Genomic DNA, 16,691 nt, shown 5'->3' on the forward strand with positions numbered 1-16,691 from the left:
AAGTAAGAATTGGTACCACCTAAGGTGGCCAAAATCTCTTTTTACCATAGAAAGTTCAAAGACAATATTCTAAAGACGACTGTGCGCTTTATCTCTGCCGCATAACGTCTATGCATATGAATATAAATCTTATGCTGAATCTGCTTTTTTTTAAGAAAGGAAAATAATGCTGAAGAATAAGAGAGAATAGTTTTTTGCGTCTTTGGCCCCAAAAAAGGTTTCAGTATGGACAAATGTTTTACTGTTTTTAATAAAACTAATTCTATAAAAATACCATCAACCAAAGATAGCTTTGTTCCCATCCCCTTGTATAAATGTTGTTTGGCCATGAACAGAATCTCACATATTATATGTGGTTCAAACTCTTTCTTTGGTAATTATTTCAGCACATTGACGAACACGCATTTAAATATGTATTTCACCAAGAATTCAACACCGCTGATATGCGTTATATTGTTTGTATGTGAATGTCTCTACACACATCTGTGACTTGAGCGTGTGTCCAGGACTTTTATTTTGTAGTGGAGATGTGACGTCATAAGGCTGCGCCGCGCTCATGCATCTGTTGTGATTCTGCCGAAGAACGGTTTGTGTTTAAGCTTTTAAAGTGTTTAAATCGATAAAAACTGTTTAGAGACTTTATAGTTTTAAAAAGATCCGTTAAATGAATGTTTGATTATTGAATGCAACATTGTAATACTTTAAATTACATTAATGAACGTTATTTTGTGTGAGTAAAGCTCATTCACACACGAGTAACAAAAATGTTACTCATTTCTGTCTATATATCGAAAAATCAGTTTATCATAAACATGAATTCGGTCACTGGCGAGTAGATGAGAGAAAACTGAGCTTTAGAAACTCGAGTCAACTGAATCAATCGCTACACAGAATGATTCACTGAGTCGACTCACTCAAATCACCTCAAACACTGACGACCAAAACACTGTAAATACAACAAAAGCAACAAACGTTTATAATGAGAACTTCTACAAACCAACTGCTAATGTTTTCATGGAAGTGTAATCTATTACATAAAATTCATAAATAAATGTAGTAGGTGTAATATGTCTAAATAGGAACCTACTGTCTTTGTGTGTGTTTTGGTTTTAAATTATTAATTTGTAGTGCTAGAGTGTTTTTAGTCTATTAACTCTTTCTCTGACTGACTCTCTTACTCAGGGATTTAGTTTGCATTCATTTTTGTGATTATTCTCATCTTAAAGATGCCATTTATTAAAGAGGAGAGTGAAGACATAAAGATTGAAAATGTATTCAGTCTGAAACAAGAAGAAACTGAAGAACAAACAAAGAAAGAGGAGAGTGAAGACCTGAAGATTGAATATGTATTCAGTTTGAAACACGAAGAAGCCGAGGAACAAACAGGTTGGTTTTATTCTCATAATTGAACTGTCATTTGATCTTTAGTAAAATGTCCAACTCTTCAGAAATGAGTGATATTTTTGAAGAGTGTCTTAATTAAAGTGCTATTATTTGACATAAAGTGGGACGCCTCATGGACAGACATGTTGAGATCAGACAAATACACCTCTCCTATAGTATGGTACAGTAATAATATCATGGAAGGTAAGATGGATCATTTAAGTAATTACTAAACCATGGACAAGATCAAACAAACATACATCATAGACATCACATATCCTTTGTCTCAAGCATATAATTTGCAGATTAAGGAACTATTAAAGATTCCTGTAAAACTTATATGTTGCACAGGTATCGACATATACACAATCAGATCCCTGAATTACAACTTCGTATATACCAAATATGCCATTCACATGAATTTCGTTAACCATAGTATGCAATTCTGAAACAAATCCAACAGAGATTAATTTATTACATAGACCAAACCCTATAAAAGAAAATCATGAGATGGATATATGTTTATTTGGGAGGCACTATATATCGGTAAAAAAACGTTATCGGCCGATAAATGATGATTTTTGATGTTATCAATCTGATAAGAAAATTTGACCGATATACTCAGCTGAAGGAAATAATACATTATCTATCAGCCTGAGACACAGCTCTGCCTGCTATGATTGGTTTCACACCCACGACCATTAAATAGGCATACGTGGTCCGCGGGTTATGAGACAACCCGCGCATCACTAGTTCAGGGCTATCAGGGCTGTCATGTCATCGCACGCGCGATGGCATTCCCTGTTGTAGGATGACAGAGCTTACGACAGTAGTTGAGGAAATTTTTTTTTCCAAACTGTAGGGGGACCCCGAGAGCAAAAGTAGCCAAGTGCTGCTTTAATAATTCCTCAGGAAGTGCTTCGTCACATCACCTCGCTCACACTCACACTCATTTGGTCATGGCTAGCAATAAGCAGCAGAAACGCATTTCGGATTTTTTTTTTGAGTAACGTTACTAACACGGTTAATAAGAAAAGTAAAATTGAGAATTCTTCTAAAATAGGCCTAAAGGATGTAAACAACAACGATGTAACGGCGACTGAATCCGCGTCAAATTCTGACCTTGACACCGACACAAACTCTGTTCAGACATCCGCGAGCACCGAGGTTTGTGAGCTCAACATGACATCGTGACTTTGCGGGAACATACACGCCACTTTCTAAAGGCAAGTGGCGTGTTATCTATACGCATTTTGAGCTATCCGCGTGTATGTGTACGCCGTGTGATTCTGCGTGTATGTCTACGCCCAAACAAACCATCATCTCCGCGTGTATATCTACGCCGTGTGATTCCGCCAACCTGATCTGACAGAATTAATATTCATAGCCTCATTTTATATTTTGGAGCAACTAACTCCACTCCTACCCTAAACCTACCCACTCTCAACAATATAAAACACGTAACAGGCAAAAATGTACAGTCACATGTATTTATTGCAAAAACTGACCAAAAAACAGTATATAAGTATTAACTCATGTTGCATTCCAAGTCTTCTGAAGTCAGACGATATCTCTATGTGAAGAACAGAGTTGATCTTAATGTTTTAGTCATTGAAATGATGATCGCGCCCCTTCGTGAACAGAACACACACGCACTCGTTAATATTTGCGATTCAAATGATACACGAGACGACAATGATGAGAATGATGCGATCGGTCACGAGACACACGAGAGCCAATGGCATTTTACAATCAAAGCTGATGTAATGACGCGATCGGTCACGAGACATACGACAGCCAATGCTGTCAAAGCTGACCTGATGTTTCTTCCGGCGGCAATATTTGAAATGTTTTATTAATCTTTGGTGGATGGACTCGACGTTACTGATCGCTTTTGGGGATTTTCTTCTCACAAATCAATCGTTTGGCCTCAGAACACTTGGAGTATTTGTACTTTCTGAATAAATTGTGCCTGCAGTCGTATCTGCCTGTTATCCTGTTTCTTATAATACACAAATGGGTAGGTTTAGGGGCTGTGTGTGTGTGAAGGGTAGGTTTATTGGTAGGGGCGGGGTAGGGGCAGTGTAGGGGGGTAGAAAGAAAAAGCGATTATGCGTCTTTATAGCACGCCAAAATGGCATATGAATTGGCGTGTCATACATACGCCATTTCATGAGATCAGTCTGGTGAGCTGGACGTTAACATCTCTCACCAGTGTCCTAAGTTCGGGACACACGATCGGATGGTTGCCAGGAAAGATGACAAGCCCTACCGACCCAGGATGAAATTTCCAGGCAGGAGATTTGGTGGGGAAACGTTTGAGCGTTCATTTCAATGTGGATGGTTTGACAAGTGGAAATGGCTGCGCTACATTAGAGAATCTCACTCTGTGATTTGTTTTATTTGTGCTAAAGCCATGGATAAAGGATTACTGCGCCTCACCAACGACAATCAAAGCTCATTTGTAAAGATTGGTGGATATAGTAACTGGAAGAAAGCTTGTGAAAAATTTGCTCAACATGAGTTATCCGAATTGCACTGACTCAGTGCGTGCTTTGCAAACCTTAAAATTGACACCAATCAACGCTGTGATCGCGGAAATTGCCGCTCGAGACCAGGCAACAGGCAGGGCTGTGCTGGAGCTTTTTTTCCGCTCAATCCATCTTCTAGGCCGCGAAGGGTTGCCACTCAGAGGACACGTTCACCGAGATGGAGTCCTCTGGCAGTTCATGTTGGAGAGGATACACGCTCTTCCGAAAGAAAGAGAATGGATGTTACGCAGAGACAATTGGATGTCCGATACGATTCAGAACGAAATTCTCGAGATGTTTGCTCATGCCATCCAACGTGAAATCATGTCTCAAACTAGCCACTGCTCTTTCTTTGGACTCACAGCAGACGGAACAACCAATATCAGCGCGAACGAGCAATTGTCATATTGTTTGCAGTGGATTCAGATTTAAGGGCACAAAACGTCTTTCTTGGAAACACGCGGGTGACTCCTCTGCAGAAACATTGTTTTCATGCATCAAAGACATATTTATCCGTTTAAACATACCTCTGAAATGTTTGGCAGGATATTGTTTTGATGGTGCGTCAAACCTGTCTGGCCGAATAAATGGTGTTCAAGCGAAACTAAGAGCAGAGTGTCCAGGGTCCCTATATGTGCACTGCAGTAACCATGCTTTGGACCTCGTTCTGCAAGAGGTAGCAAGGGAAGTGAGACTCATTGCAGACACATTGAATTTTGTTCAGGGAGTGTCTGTTGTCATTTCAGAATCAGCTAAACGTAAGCAGTTGTTGAGGTCTCTTTTTGGCTCTGAAGATGTAGTGTGCAATCTTCTGGGACTTTGCCCAACCCGATGGTGCATCCGCAGCACTGCGATTTCAAGAGTAATCTCTGCATATTCTACACTACTTGAGACCCTGAAGACTCTGGAGCAAGACAAGTCAGTTAGGACTGAGATTCGGTCTAAGATATCCGGACTGTGCGCACAAGCTTAACAAGCAAGGACATATTTTGGGTTGGTGTGCAGCCAGGCACTTTTTGAGCCTTCTGAGGCAGTGGCACGAACCCCCCCCCCCCCCCCCCCCCCCCATTCGTCGCTTTACGCCGTAGAGGGTCATCCAATAGATTTGAATGCAAATCCCTAATTTTTGGATTTTGACGGATTTAAAAAAAAAATGTTTTATTGCACTTCAAATTAACAAAGTCAGAACTACAAAACATATTCTATGAAGTTGTTATAAATTAAATAGCCTACTGCAGAAAAGTATATTATGACAATCCCGTGTTTCCAAAGCAGTAAAGCGATTAATGTATGCTCCTCCGTTTTCACATAAAATATAATGAATGGTGCTTATACAAAGTATATTTTCTGTTTTAACATTGCATTGTAATACAGATATACTATGTAATATTAAGACTACTTTTGCATTATGATCGATTTTTGCCGCAATTTTGTGTAATGCATCACTATGTGCGACGATCCCAGAAACCATTGCCCAGCGCGATTCCACGGTAAGTACAACAGGAGAAATTAATTATGATTTACGCGTCTAAATTTTGCAGTTTTGGAAGAAAAAAAAAGTTGTCGTATTTGTTGATTTCGAACACCATTGTAATAACTGTATAAGAGACTGGCATAACTATTTGGTGCATCAAAATAAAATACGACTTAGCTAGCCATGAGCCTCGCAGAGCTCGTTTATTAATACTTTGGCTTCGTGTCATTGATCGTGATAGAGCCCTTGCTCACACAGTCAATTCTTTAAGTCATTCATCTTTTTATGATATTGTGATTGCATGAATGAACAAGAGCAACATTTACTTGACTTCTTACCCTAGTAACTTTATGATAAAACATTCAAAATTATCATGAGTTTATTATAATGCACAAAAGTGAACTCGTTATTTTGCAGAATGATGATAGAAAAGCATATAAAGATCAAACTCTATAGTATTAAAGCTGTTATCTCTTTCTCTCCCTCCCTCTCTCCCAGAAACCATTGCCCAGCGCGATTCCACGGTAAGTACAACAGTCACATAAGCAAGAGAAATTAATTATGATTTACGCGTCCAAAATGAAGTTATGGCACACAAAAAACTTGTCATATTAATTTTCTCTATATGTGTAACATGTTTGCTTCACATTTCTCTGCTAGCTAAATGTGTTAAGTGTTTGCTAAGGCATATGCCTAAACTAAATGGCTTATATGTAGGCTATGTATGTAAGCTATATATAATCTATAAGATATTTTGAACGTTCTGCCTTAATTCAAATTCATACAAACAAAACAGGAATACCATGATCAGGGTATAAACACACACACACTATATATATACAGTATTTAAGTTCATACAAGTACCCTGATCATGTTATATTCTCTATTCTATTTTGATTTGTTCTTCTCTTTCTCTGCAGGTTCCTTCATCCTTATCCTTTCCCCAGCCTTTAAGAGCCAGGTTTGCCTTGTTATTGTCTCTCTCTCTCTCTCTCTCTCTCTCTCTCTCTCTCTCTCTCTCTCTCTCTCTCTCTCTCTCTCTCTCTCTCTCTCTCTCTCTCTCTCTCTCTCTCTCTCTCTCTCTCTCTCTCTCTCTCTCTCTCTCTCTCTTTCTGCACTTAAATAATTTGCCAGCATACTACCTTTGATAATGTTAGAATAGTGATAAGTTAAACATAGCCAGAGATGGGCATAAATACATACAATGTATTTCAAATACAAAAACAATGTATTTGTATCGATGTATTTAAAATACAAATACAAAATACTGTGTGGAAAAATGTATTTAAGTACATATGAAATAGTGCAAATATCCCTATTAGGCTGAAATCTATCTGGGCCTTTTCATTAATATGTTTTGTTGTAATGTCACAATTTGAAGTTCAGTGGGTTTAACTTGATTATTTGATTATGGTTTGAGAAGTGTACAAAAAAACTTTTTCACATCTTCAAAATGACCCACAACCTAATCCGTTTACATGTGAAGAAATCCATTTACTCACAAACTTGAGTGTTTGACAAATTATCCAGCAAACTACTTCCTCTCATCGCTGCTTTTTAATGGTTTGGAGAGTTGCCCTCTGTCTTTTCACAGAATTATACAACGGAGAGCTCGTCAAGCATGAAAGCCTTGTAAGTTTAGGAGCTTTACTGAGTGGTGTGCACTGTAAGCAGTTTCGCAGCGTAGAGTCATGTGAATTGCGAAGGTATAAACAAGGCCTCAACTGCACAAAGCTAAAGAGAAAGCAGCAACTGTGCTGATTCCATCGCTTGCCGCGTTAAGAAGGCCTTTAAATGTAGGTCTATTTGTCAGCTTAAAAAGTGCAAAAAAACACAAATAACATCACACCCAATCAATCATTTCAATTATTCCTGCCCACTCAAAGCTGCTCAGATATATCTGCTTACCCCAATAGGCCTATCTATGTAAACGATTTAGAAAACGTTCCATCGATTCACAATTTATACCATCACTATGAATCTATGCATCTTATATATTGTCATATGATCTCACCCATACCTAACATGCAGTAACGCTAATGCTTCAAACTCATTTGACGAGCTATCAACAAGTAGAATTGACCATGACATCCTTATTCATGAATGTCGATGTGTCTGGGCTGACGCATGATAACAGCACCCTGATAAAGAGGTTGACTGGCTGAAAATACAAAAATACTCTTCTTTTAAATACAAATTCTATCGATTTTTTTCCCCAAAGGCTCTAAAATACATAATAGTATTTTAAATACATGTATCTAAAATAATGTCCATCCCTGAACATAGCCTCCTGCTGTATGACACATGCTAATATATTAACTAGCTCTGTCTGTCTTGTCTTTATGTGTGTTTGGATACCTGCATGATATTTAATATTTATATTTTGTGTGTGTGTGTACATTTCAGTATGCCAAAACCACAATTCAGGCCCTGCCCAAACTGCCAGGTCCGTCAGCAGGCCAACCGCAAAACCTGCAATGCTTGTTTCGCCATGTTGCCGAGCAAGCGGTTATTAAAAACGGCACACATCAATGATGACTGGGCGCAGAAGATCACCAGAAATAAAAATGCATCGCGGGTGGTGGCCTCTGCCCAAATGGATGTAAGTAAGAATGCTCATGCTATATTAAGTGAGTGGTAATCAATATTAAGCCCAAAGTACATACAAGATTTACATTAAAGGTCCCGTTCTTCGCGATTCCATCTTTCAAACTTTAGTTAGTGTGTAATGTTGCTGTTAGAGCATAAATAATACCTGTAAAATTATAAAGCTCAAAGTTCAATGCCAAGCGAGATATTTTATTTAACAGAAGTTCCCTTTCAAAGCCTACAGCGAGCGGCCGGTTTGGACCACACCGCTGCACTTCCTGCTTTAATGACGCAACTAAAACCTTTGTTGACGAACCCTCGGCCTACAAGAACACGCAAATTCGGGGGCGTTGTCCTTTTGGTCTCGCAGGTCGAGAATAGGAAGCGTTGTTTTTGTAGAGTGTGTTTGTCGCCATGCCATTGAAACGCTGTTATTTTCATCCCGGAGTCAGATCACCTTTGTTTGGCCTTCCCACGGACGCTGCACGTAGAGATCAATGGCTACAGTTTACGGTTAACTCGGTTCCGGAAAATTATAATCACAATTTAAAACTATGTGCAGCACATTTTGCTGAGGACTGCTTCCTCAATCTCAATCAGTTTAATGCCGGATTCGCAGAAAGATTATTCTTAAAAGATGACGCAGTTCCCTCTTTGTCTGGAGAAGGCGTTGTTTATGGTGCACAACCGGTAAGTGTATTTTATTATTTAAGTCGGTCCGTTTAACAGTTTATGTAACTCATGACACAAAGTGCAACGCTGTTTAGCTTTGTTAACTAACGTTAGATGGTAATTGAAACTAATCCGAAAAACTTAGCATATAAAAGTGTAGTAATTCATTCAGACACCATCGATTGTTGGTGTGTGTAATGATCAGTTTAAACTACTGAATAGACAGCTTACCATTCTGAAACATCCAGCAAAAGTCTTTCCTGAGCAGGTTGTAATCGATCCTCTTCGATATTCTCCGGGTCTGATTCCGGCTCAAATTGATAAGGCAATATAGACATTTTTGCAATAACATTGAGCGCGCGTATCTGGCAGAGGTGGAAAGAGTAACAAAATATTCTACTCAAGTAAAAGTACTGTTACTTCAATGAAATTTTACTTAAGTACAAGTACAATTACTGGTCTAAAAATTTACTCAAGTAAAAGTAAAAAGTAGCTCATTTAAAATGTACTCAGAGTAAAAGTTACTTAGTTACTTTTTTAACAGTGGGGGTGGGACTCTACCCTGTAGGGTTGTGATAGGATGAGATTTTCACGATATGACAACTATCTCAGAAAACATCAATTCAACATTTACTGTACCTATTATTAAATGATGGTTATTATCACTTGTTAAAATGATGTTAAATGAATGAAGAAGATTGGTCTTTTTTTTATTTGGTTGAACAAATGCTTTATTATAACAAACTTAAAACCATTTGTTTATTTTGTTTATTAAAATTTCAATAAAACATGTCTAATAAACTAAATTCAATAAATTATTATGAAGTAGATTAACAACTTAATTTTATCATTAATTTGTTTTGTTTTTTTTAAGAATAATAGAGTGCATATGTAGACGGAGCAGCTCATTCACAAGCAGAGAGAGAACAAGCAGATCATATATTCATATAGCAATGTTTTGTGCTTTAATGTTCACAGACCATGTCGCGATTTGATTTATTTCTAAGGCCTACAGCTCTACATTTGAGTTTTTTATTCATCCACCAGTTTGCGTGTATTACGCCATTTCTACTTTATAATGTAAAGTTAACGCTCATGACTGGATTCCGGGATTCCCTCTGCGTCACAGAAATCATTCGACCTAAGTTATAAACATACCTTTATCTGCACACAGGGATGTGTTCCCGAACATGTTCTATGCGTTTCTTCATTTGCATCCACATTTTGTGCACATTTGATATCCTCCAGGACAACACCACATAATTTTTTTCTATATCCAAAGTACCGTATTTTCCTATAAGTCGCTCCGGAGTATAAGTCGCATCAGTTAAAAAATGCGTCATGACGCGGAAAAAAACATATATAAGTCGCACTGGACTATAAGTCGCATTAGGGAAGTCGCTCGTGCCCGCTTCACTGCATAACCCGAGCAGAAGAAAGAAAGTTTGAAGTAAGTGAGAAACTTGTAAGGGACTGGCGAAAAGCAGAGGTTACTTTAATTGTGATGAAGAAGAAAAAGAAATCTACTTGCGGACTTTAAGCAAGATGGCCAGAGCTGAAGGAACGAGTCCACAGAGGCTTGAACTCTCTGCTGGGAGAGGCTCTGCCGCGCGAGACGAACGCTGTGAGAATCGTTCTCCGCTGCATGTTTTACTACATGCTGTTTGTGTTTTGCAGAATAAGATTTTCTTCATGGGGGCATTTTGTTTGTGTTTAGTCTTTCTAAGTTGTTGTCTATAAGTAAATATTAGGCTACAGGAGCAGCATAGAGCGCCCTCTCGCGGCTATATGTTTATTCTTGTCAGTCAGTATGAATTAAATTTGATATATAAGTCGCACCTGACTATAAGTCGCAGGACCAGCCAAACTATGAAAAAAAGTGCGACTTATATTCCGGAAAATACGGTATTTACATACTAGCCAGGAGTTCACGACGGCGTTTTGCTTTCACCTGGGTCTGCGTCACTGACGTCTGTCTTGTTCGTCTCCATCTGATATTTGCGCGCTTGTTCTCTCACGCGTCCCGCGCCCTCTATTCAATATTAGTCATTTCCAAATCGCGTTTTTTTCCTCCCCTCTTTGATAATGCATTAATGATTCATTTTACTCAGTAACGGATGTGGTTTAAAATGTAGCGAAGTACAATACTTCAATCAAAATGTACTTAAGTAAAAGTAAAATTACAGATTTTTAAAACTACTTAAAAAAGAAGTACACATAAAAACTACTCAATTACAGTAACGCGAGTAAATGTAATTCGTTACTTTCCACCTCTGGTATCTGGCCCGTTATGGTAAGAGGCGGGACTTTTCTGGGCAACGTGCGCTAAGCTGCTGTCCAATCACAGCGCGGGAAGCGCTGGCCCAATCAGAACTCATTACGTGTTTCTGAAGGCGGGACTTCATAGAACAAGGAAATCATCAGGCCATTTTTAGGACAAAGGAAACAGCGCTGTACAGGTAAGTCAATTGTGTGAAAAATACATGATACATGAACTCATGTTATATTGCACACTGTAAACATAATCAAAGCTTCGAAAACACGCGAAGAACGGGACCTTTAACATGCACACCCATCTGTCTGTCCTAAGGGGATCCTTTCCATCAGAAAAAATATATAATCTCTCCCCCTCTCGAAAGTCAGCCCCCCCAGTATGATTTCTGTCACTTTCAGTGATAATGTGTGATGGGCACTAAGTACTAATCTAGTGTAATTAGATTACTGTACATATTACTCTCTCTAAAAAGTATGTAATTACTTATTACTAATTACTTTCTAAATCATATATCAATCTCGACTAGTTCATTGATTTAAGACTAGATATGAAACAGCATTTAATTCATACAACTAAATAAAATATAATAGATCCTATATAAAATATAAAAGACAAGAGGCAAGTCACCTTTATTTATATTGCGCTTTTACAATGCTGATTGTTTCGAAGCAGCTTCACAGTGTTAAACAGGAAAATAACGCAACATAATAATGGGTTTGATTCGGCTGTACAGCCATTCTGGATAAAACGATGTTTTATATGATAACTGAAAAGAGCTGATGGATAGTGACAATGCTGGCAGATCAGTCATTTAGTTGAAATTTGATTTGAACATGTTAGTCCCCAACTGAGCAAGCCAAGCCAACGGTAAAATTATTCCTTACATAAAACTACATCAATTATTATTTTTAACTGACCAAAGTATTACAAATGGGAGAAAGATACATAAAAACATGAATTTTAAAGTTAGGCTTTACATTTTTATATTCCACTAAATACTGTATTTAGTTCAATTACACCAGAAGTAACTGTAATTAAATTACTTTATTTTTTTTCAAGGGAAAAATAATTAAATTACAGTAACTAGTTACACCCAACACTGACCAGGCGTCAAATGCATGCATGGATGTTAGAAGTTGGCACATCTTGTCAGATTGGAATAATTTGCCAGCTGCTCTTCGTTCTGTAACCACACTACAACTGTATAAATCCGCATTATATTTCTATTTAAATACATCTTGTATTTGCTATTGATGTGCTATATTATAAATGTTATTAATATCATTATCTCCAGGTTGGGTTTTCCTACTACAGATGAATGTCTATTTTGTATATGTATCAGAAGTATATAGATATACAGCTATATCAATGTTTACCAAATAACTATGAATTGTGTGAAATCTTATAACGGACAGTGACTTAATGTTTATCTAATGATAAAGAAATCATGTGACCATTAAAAGGTGAGGATTCTGGGGGGACAGGGTTGGGGATGTGTCAAGCAGGACAATTGTTTAGTCTTTTATTGGGTATGTTTTTTTTGTTTTTTGTATAATGTGGGATGTATTATGATGTTGTACAGCTATCTTTGTGCCTCAGGACCCCCTCGAAAAAGAGATGGATCATCTCAAGGGGCTATCCTTAAATTAAATAAATAAATCAAAACACGCCATACATCCCTATTAAATAGATTTTGCTGCACACATCACACATGATGCTCAAGTGATAAATGTACATCACATCCAAGTGGCTCTGATCAACAGTTTGCCAAAAAGCTCCCCATACACAATATGTAAAGATACTTTCATATTTCCACTGATAAGACTACACTTATCTTAGTAGTACCTAGTATATACACCAAGTAAACCCACCGTTTCTGATTTGAACTCTTAAAAAACTCTTAAATTCTTGTGCCAGCAGCCAATCTGTAATTACTGTCTTCATTAGTGACAACTTCTGATTAATTATTTTCAAACAAAATGGAGCACTAATGGTTTCAATTTAAGAAATCTTCAAGAATTAATATTTCTGTGTATTGATTTTATAATACGTTTTTAACCACATGGTTAACACTGGTGAAAGTGTTAAAAAAAATTTTTTTGCCAGATTGGGTCACATTTATGTAGTATTCTTGTAACATCATGTATTGGAAATGTGTTAATTACTTTTTCATTTCAGGTCCTGAAACTTTCTGCCTTGGGCTATATGCCTATATTGTTCATATGCAAGAAGCACAAGGGCACAGGCAAGTTTGTGGCAGACGTAGTCACGCATCTGCCACCAACTCAAACCAACACATGGTTTTTAACAAGTATGAAGAAGGCGTATGACTTTATCATCAAACTGGGTGGTAAGATACGTTTTATGTAGAGTTCATTAGTGTTTGTCATTGATTTTTCTCACGATGTTTACAGAAATCATATTTTTTCCAACTTCACAACAGATGTGCCCCCGCCCCAGCAAGACCAGTTCCTCCCCCAGCAAGACCAGTTCCTCCCCCAGCAAGACCCGTTCCTCCCCCAGCAAGACCCGTTCCTCCCCCAGCAAGACCAGTTCCTCCCCCAGCAAGACCAGTTCCTCCCCCAGCAAGACCAGTTCCTCCCCCAGAAAGATCAACCCCTCTTCCAGAAAGATCAACCCCTCCTCCAGAAAGATCAACCCCTCTTCCAGCAAGACCAGTTCCTCCCCCAGAAAGATCAACCCCTCTTCCAGAAAGATCAACCCCTCCACCAGAAAGATCAACCCCTCCCCCAGCAAGACCAGTTCCTCCCCCAGAAAGATCAACCCCTCTTCCAGAAAGATCAACCCCTCCACCAGAAAGATCAACCCCTCCCCCAGCAAGACCAGTTCCTCCCCCAGAAAGATCAACCTCTCCCTCAACAAGATCTACCCTCCCCCAACAAGACCAGCCCATCCCAAAAGACCAGCAAATTATCACATTGAACCCATTCCCAATTGATTCTCTTCATATGAAGCCTCTACCACCCAGAAAAAAACAAAGTAAGTTATTTTGCCTTGCACCCCATCTGTAAAACATTTTTTTGTAATCAATCCACAATATAAAAAAAGTTACACATGATAAATTTCACCCCTTTCAATCAATTAAACCACCCCCCAAGATTCTGAATATATCATTCTTAACCTTTTCCCCTTGCACCCTAAGCCCCACTAGCGACCCCAACCCAAGATAGACAAGCCCCACCATCCATCCAACCTCAATTAAGGAAAAGACGAAGTAAGTAATCTTGCCTTGCACCCCATCTGTAAATTGGTCCCATGGTTTTGTGATCATTGTATTGATATAAAATACTGGTCCTTCTCAAAAAATTAGCATATTGTGATAAAGTTCATTATTTTTCATAATGTAATGATAAAAATTAAACTTTCATAAATTTTAGATTCATTGCACTCCAACTGAAATATTTCAGGTCTTTTATTGTTTTAATACTGATGATTTTGGCATACAACTCATGAAAACCCCAAATTCCAAAAAATGAGCATATCATGAAGCGGTTCTCTAAACGAGCTATTAACCTAATCATCTGAATCAACTAATTAACTCTAAACACTTGCAAAAGATTCCTGAGGCTTTTAAAAACTCCCAGCCTGGTTTATTACTCAAAACCGCAATCATGGGTAAGACTGCCGACCTGACTGCTGTCCAGAAGGCCATCATTGACACTCTCAAGCGAGAGGGGAAGACACAGAAAGAAATATCTGAACGAATAGGCTGTTCCCAGAGTGCTGTATCAAGGCACCTCAGTGGGAAGTCTGTGGGAAGGAAAAAGTGTGGCAAAAAATGCTGCACAACGAGAAGAGGTGAGCGGACCCTGAGGAAGATTGTGGAGAAGGACCGATTCCAGACCTTGGGGGACCTGAGGAAGCAGTGGACTGAGTCTGGAGTAGAAACATCCAGAGCCGCCGTGCACAGGCGTGAGCAGGAAATGGGCTACAGGTGCCGCATTCCCCAGGTCAAGACACTTTTGGGCTACAGAGAAGCAGCACTGGACTGTTGCTCAGTGGTCCAAAGTACTTTTTTCGGATGAAAGCAAATTTTGCATGTCATTGGGAAATCAAGGTGCCAGAGTCTGGAGGAAGACTGGGGAGAAGGAAATGCCAAAATGCCTGAAGTCCAGTGTCAAGTACCCACAGTCAGTGATGGTCTGGGGTGCCATGTCAGCTGCTGGTGTTGGTCCACTGTGTTTTATCAAGGGCAGGGTCAATGCAGCTCGCTATCAGGAGATTCTGGAGCACTTCATGCTTCCATCTGCTGAAAAGCTTTATGGAGATGAAGATTTGGTTTCCAGCATGACCTGGCACCTGCTCACAGTGCCAAAACCACTGGTAAATGGTTTACTGACCATGGTATTACTGTGCTCAATTGGCCTGCCAACTCTCCTGACCTGAACCCCATAGAGAATCTGTGGGATATTGTGAAGAGAAAGTTGAGAGACGCAAGACCCAACACTCTGGATGAGCTTAAGGCCGCTATCGAAGCATCCTGGGCCTCCAGAACACCTCAGCAGTGCCACAGGCTGATCGCCTCCATGCCACGCCGCACTGAAGCAGTCATTTCTGCAAAAGGATTCCCCACCAAGGATTGAATGCATAACTGAACATTATTATTTGAAGGTAGACTTTTTTTTATTAAAAACACTTTTCTTTTATTGGTCGGATGAAATATGCTAATTTTTTGAGATAGGAATTTGGGGTTTTCATGAGCTGTATGCCAAAATCATCAGTATTAAAACAATAAAAGACCTGAAATATTTCAGTTGGTGCAATGAACCTAAAATATATGAAAGTTTAATTTTTATCATTACATTATGGAAAATAATTAACTTTATCACAATATGCTAATTTTTTGAGAAGGACCTGTAAGTTAAACAAGGTGAATTTTACCCCCTTCAATTAATAAAGCTACTCCCCCACGATAATGAATATATCATTCTTAATCTTTTCCCCTTGCACCCTAAGCCCCAGCCACAAACACAAGAGCCACACAATTCAGCAAAGAAGCCCCGTCCTCCACCCTTGCCAAAAAGAAGAAAACAAAAAGTAAGTAGAAATCATTTGCACACCATGTGTTTATCAGCAGCCATGTGTTGGGTGTAAGGGTGCTTTCGCATGTGGCTCCTTTAATCTAACCAAACTCAGGGTGTCTTTACACTTGGTTCTCAGTTCACTTTAAGGGCTGAAAGACACCATGACATTTTTTGGGCATATGCAAACTCAGACCCATTTGAAGTTAATTTTTTTTGCCTTTTGTCATTTAAGGTTGCAAATGCAGTCGACAGACGATTTATCGATATGATAAAATATTGGAAAGACGGATGCCTGGGGTAAGATGTAGAGCATATTTTTCATTAGGTTGTCTGATAATCTCTTGACACTTGTCTTTCAATCCACATGTGACAAAACAGTAACACTGAGCAGTAGTTATCCCCCTTTTTCAAGCATCAATACAAGTGCTACATACTGTAAATCCTACACAAAAACACCAATACAGTGGAATGCTACAACAGATTCTTATTTTTTTATTGAGTTTACAACTAAATGATGTTTCAAATAAGAACGGCAGTGTAGAGAGCTAAGTGCAAACATCATTATTTGAATAGTAAAATCATTACAGTAACTTCACTAAGCTGTGTGTGTGTGTTTCTGCAGGGGAAGGAAGCAGAGGTCAAAGTGCGCTGGCTACCTTGCTCTTCCTGGTAAGTGATGGCTTATTCTGCATATGTATCCATACGTTCGTTCATTGATTTGT

At 38.8% G+C, this 16,691-nt stretch overlaps 1 protein-coding gene across 2 annotated transcripts; it reads left to right on the forward strand.

Annotated features, from left to right (window-relative positions):
- The first annotated feature begins 500 nt into the window (after window positions 1-500).
- On the forward strand, window positions 501-14,159 carry LOC137049318 (uncharacterized). Of its 2 annotated transcripts, none has more exons than XM_067427835.1 (8): window positions 501-586; window positions 1,227-1,386; window positions 5,379-5,404; window positions 6,309-6,349; window positions 7,795-7,990; window positions 13,103-13,274; window positions 13,368-13,924; window positions 14,088-14,159. In XM_067427835.1, the coding sequence occupies exons 2-7, from the start codon at window positions 1,227-1,229 to the stop codon at window positions 13,865-13,867; spliced, it is 1,095 nt and encodes a 364-aa protein (XP_067283936.1). In that variant the 5' UTR covers window positions 501-586; the 3' UTR covers window positions 13,868-13,924; window positions 14,088-14,159. The 2 variants fall into 2 exon arrangements, with proteins under 2 accessions (XP_067283936.1, XP_067283935.1); XM_067427834.1 differs by lacking the exon at window positions 5,379-5,404 and adding an exon at window positions 5,887-5,912.
- Window positions 14,160-16,691: the final 2,532 nt, after the last annotated feature.

This window comes from Pseudorasbora parva, chromosome 20 (assembly GCF_024679245.1).
Source record: "Pseudorasbora parva isolate DD20220531a chromosome 20, ASM2467924v1, whole genome shotgun sequence".
NCBI lineage: Eukaryota > Metazoa > Chordata > Actinopteri > Cypriniformes > Gobionidae > Pseudorasbora > Pseudorasbora parva.

What these genes read in the sequence shown, in the direction of transcription:
- LOC137049318 (XM_067427835.1), top strand. Translation starts at nt 1,227, where the DNA reads ATGCCATTTATTAAAGAGGAGAGTGAAGACATAAAGATTGAAAATGTA. An exon ending in TTGCCCAGCGCGATTCCACG is followed by an intron (nt 5,405 to 6,308) that starts GTAAGTACAACA and finishes CTTTCTCTGCAG; the next exon opens with GTTCCTTCATCCTTATCCTT. An exon ending in CTTTATCATCAAACTGGGTG is followed by an intron (nt 13,275 to 13,367) that starts GTAAGATACGTT and finishes ACTTCACAACAG; the next exon opens with ATGTGCCCCCGCCCCAGCAA.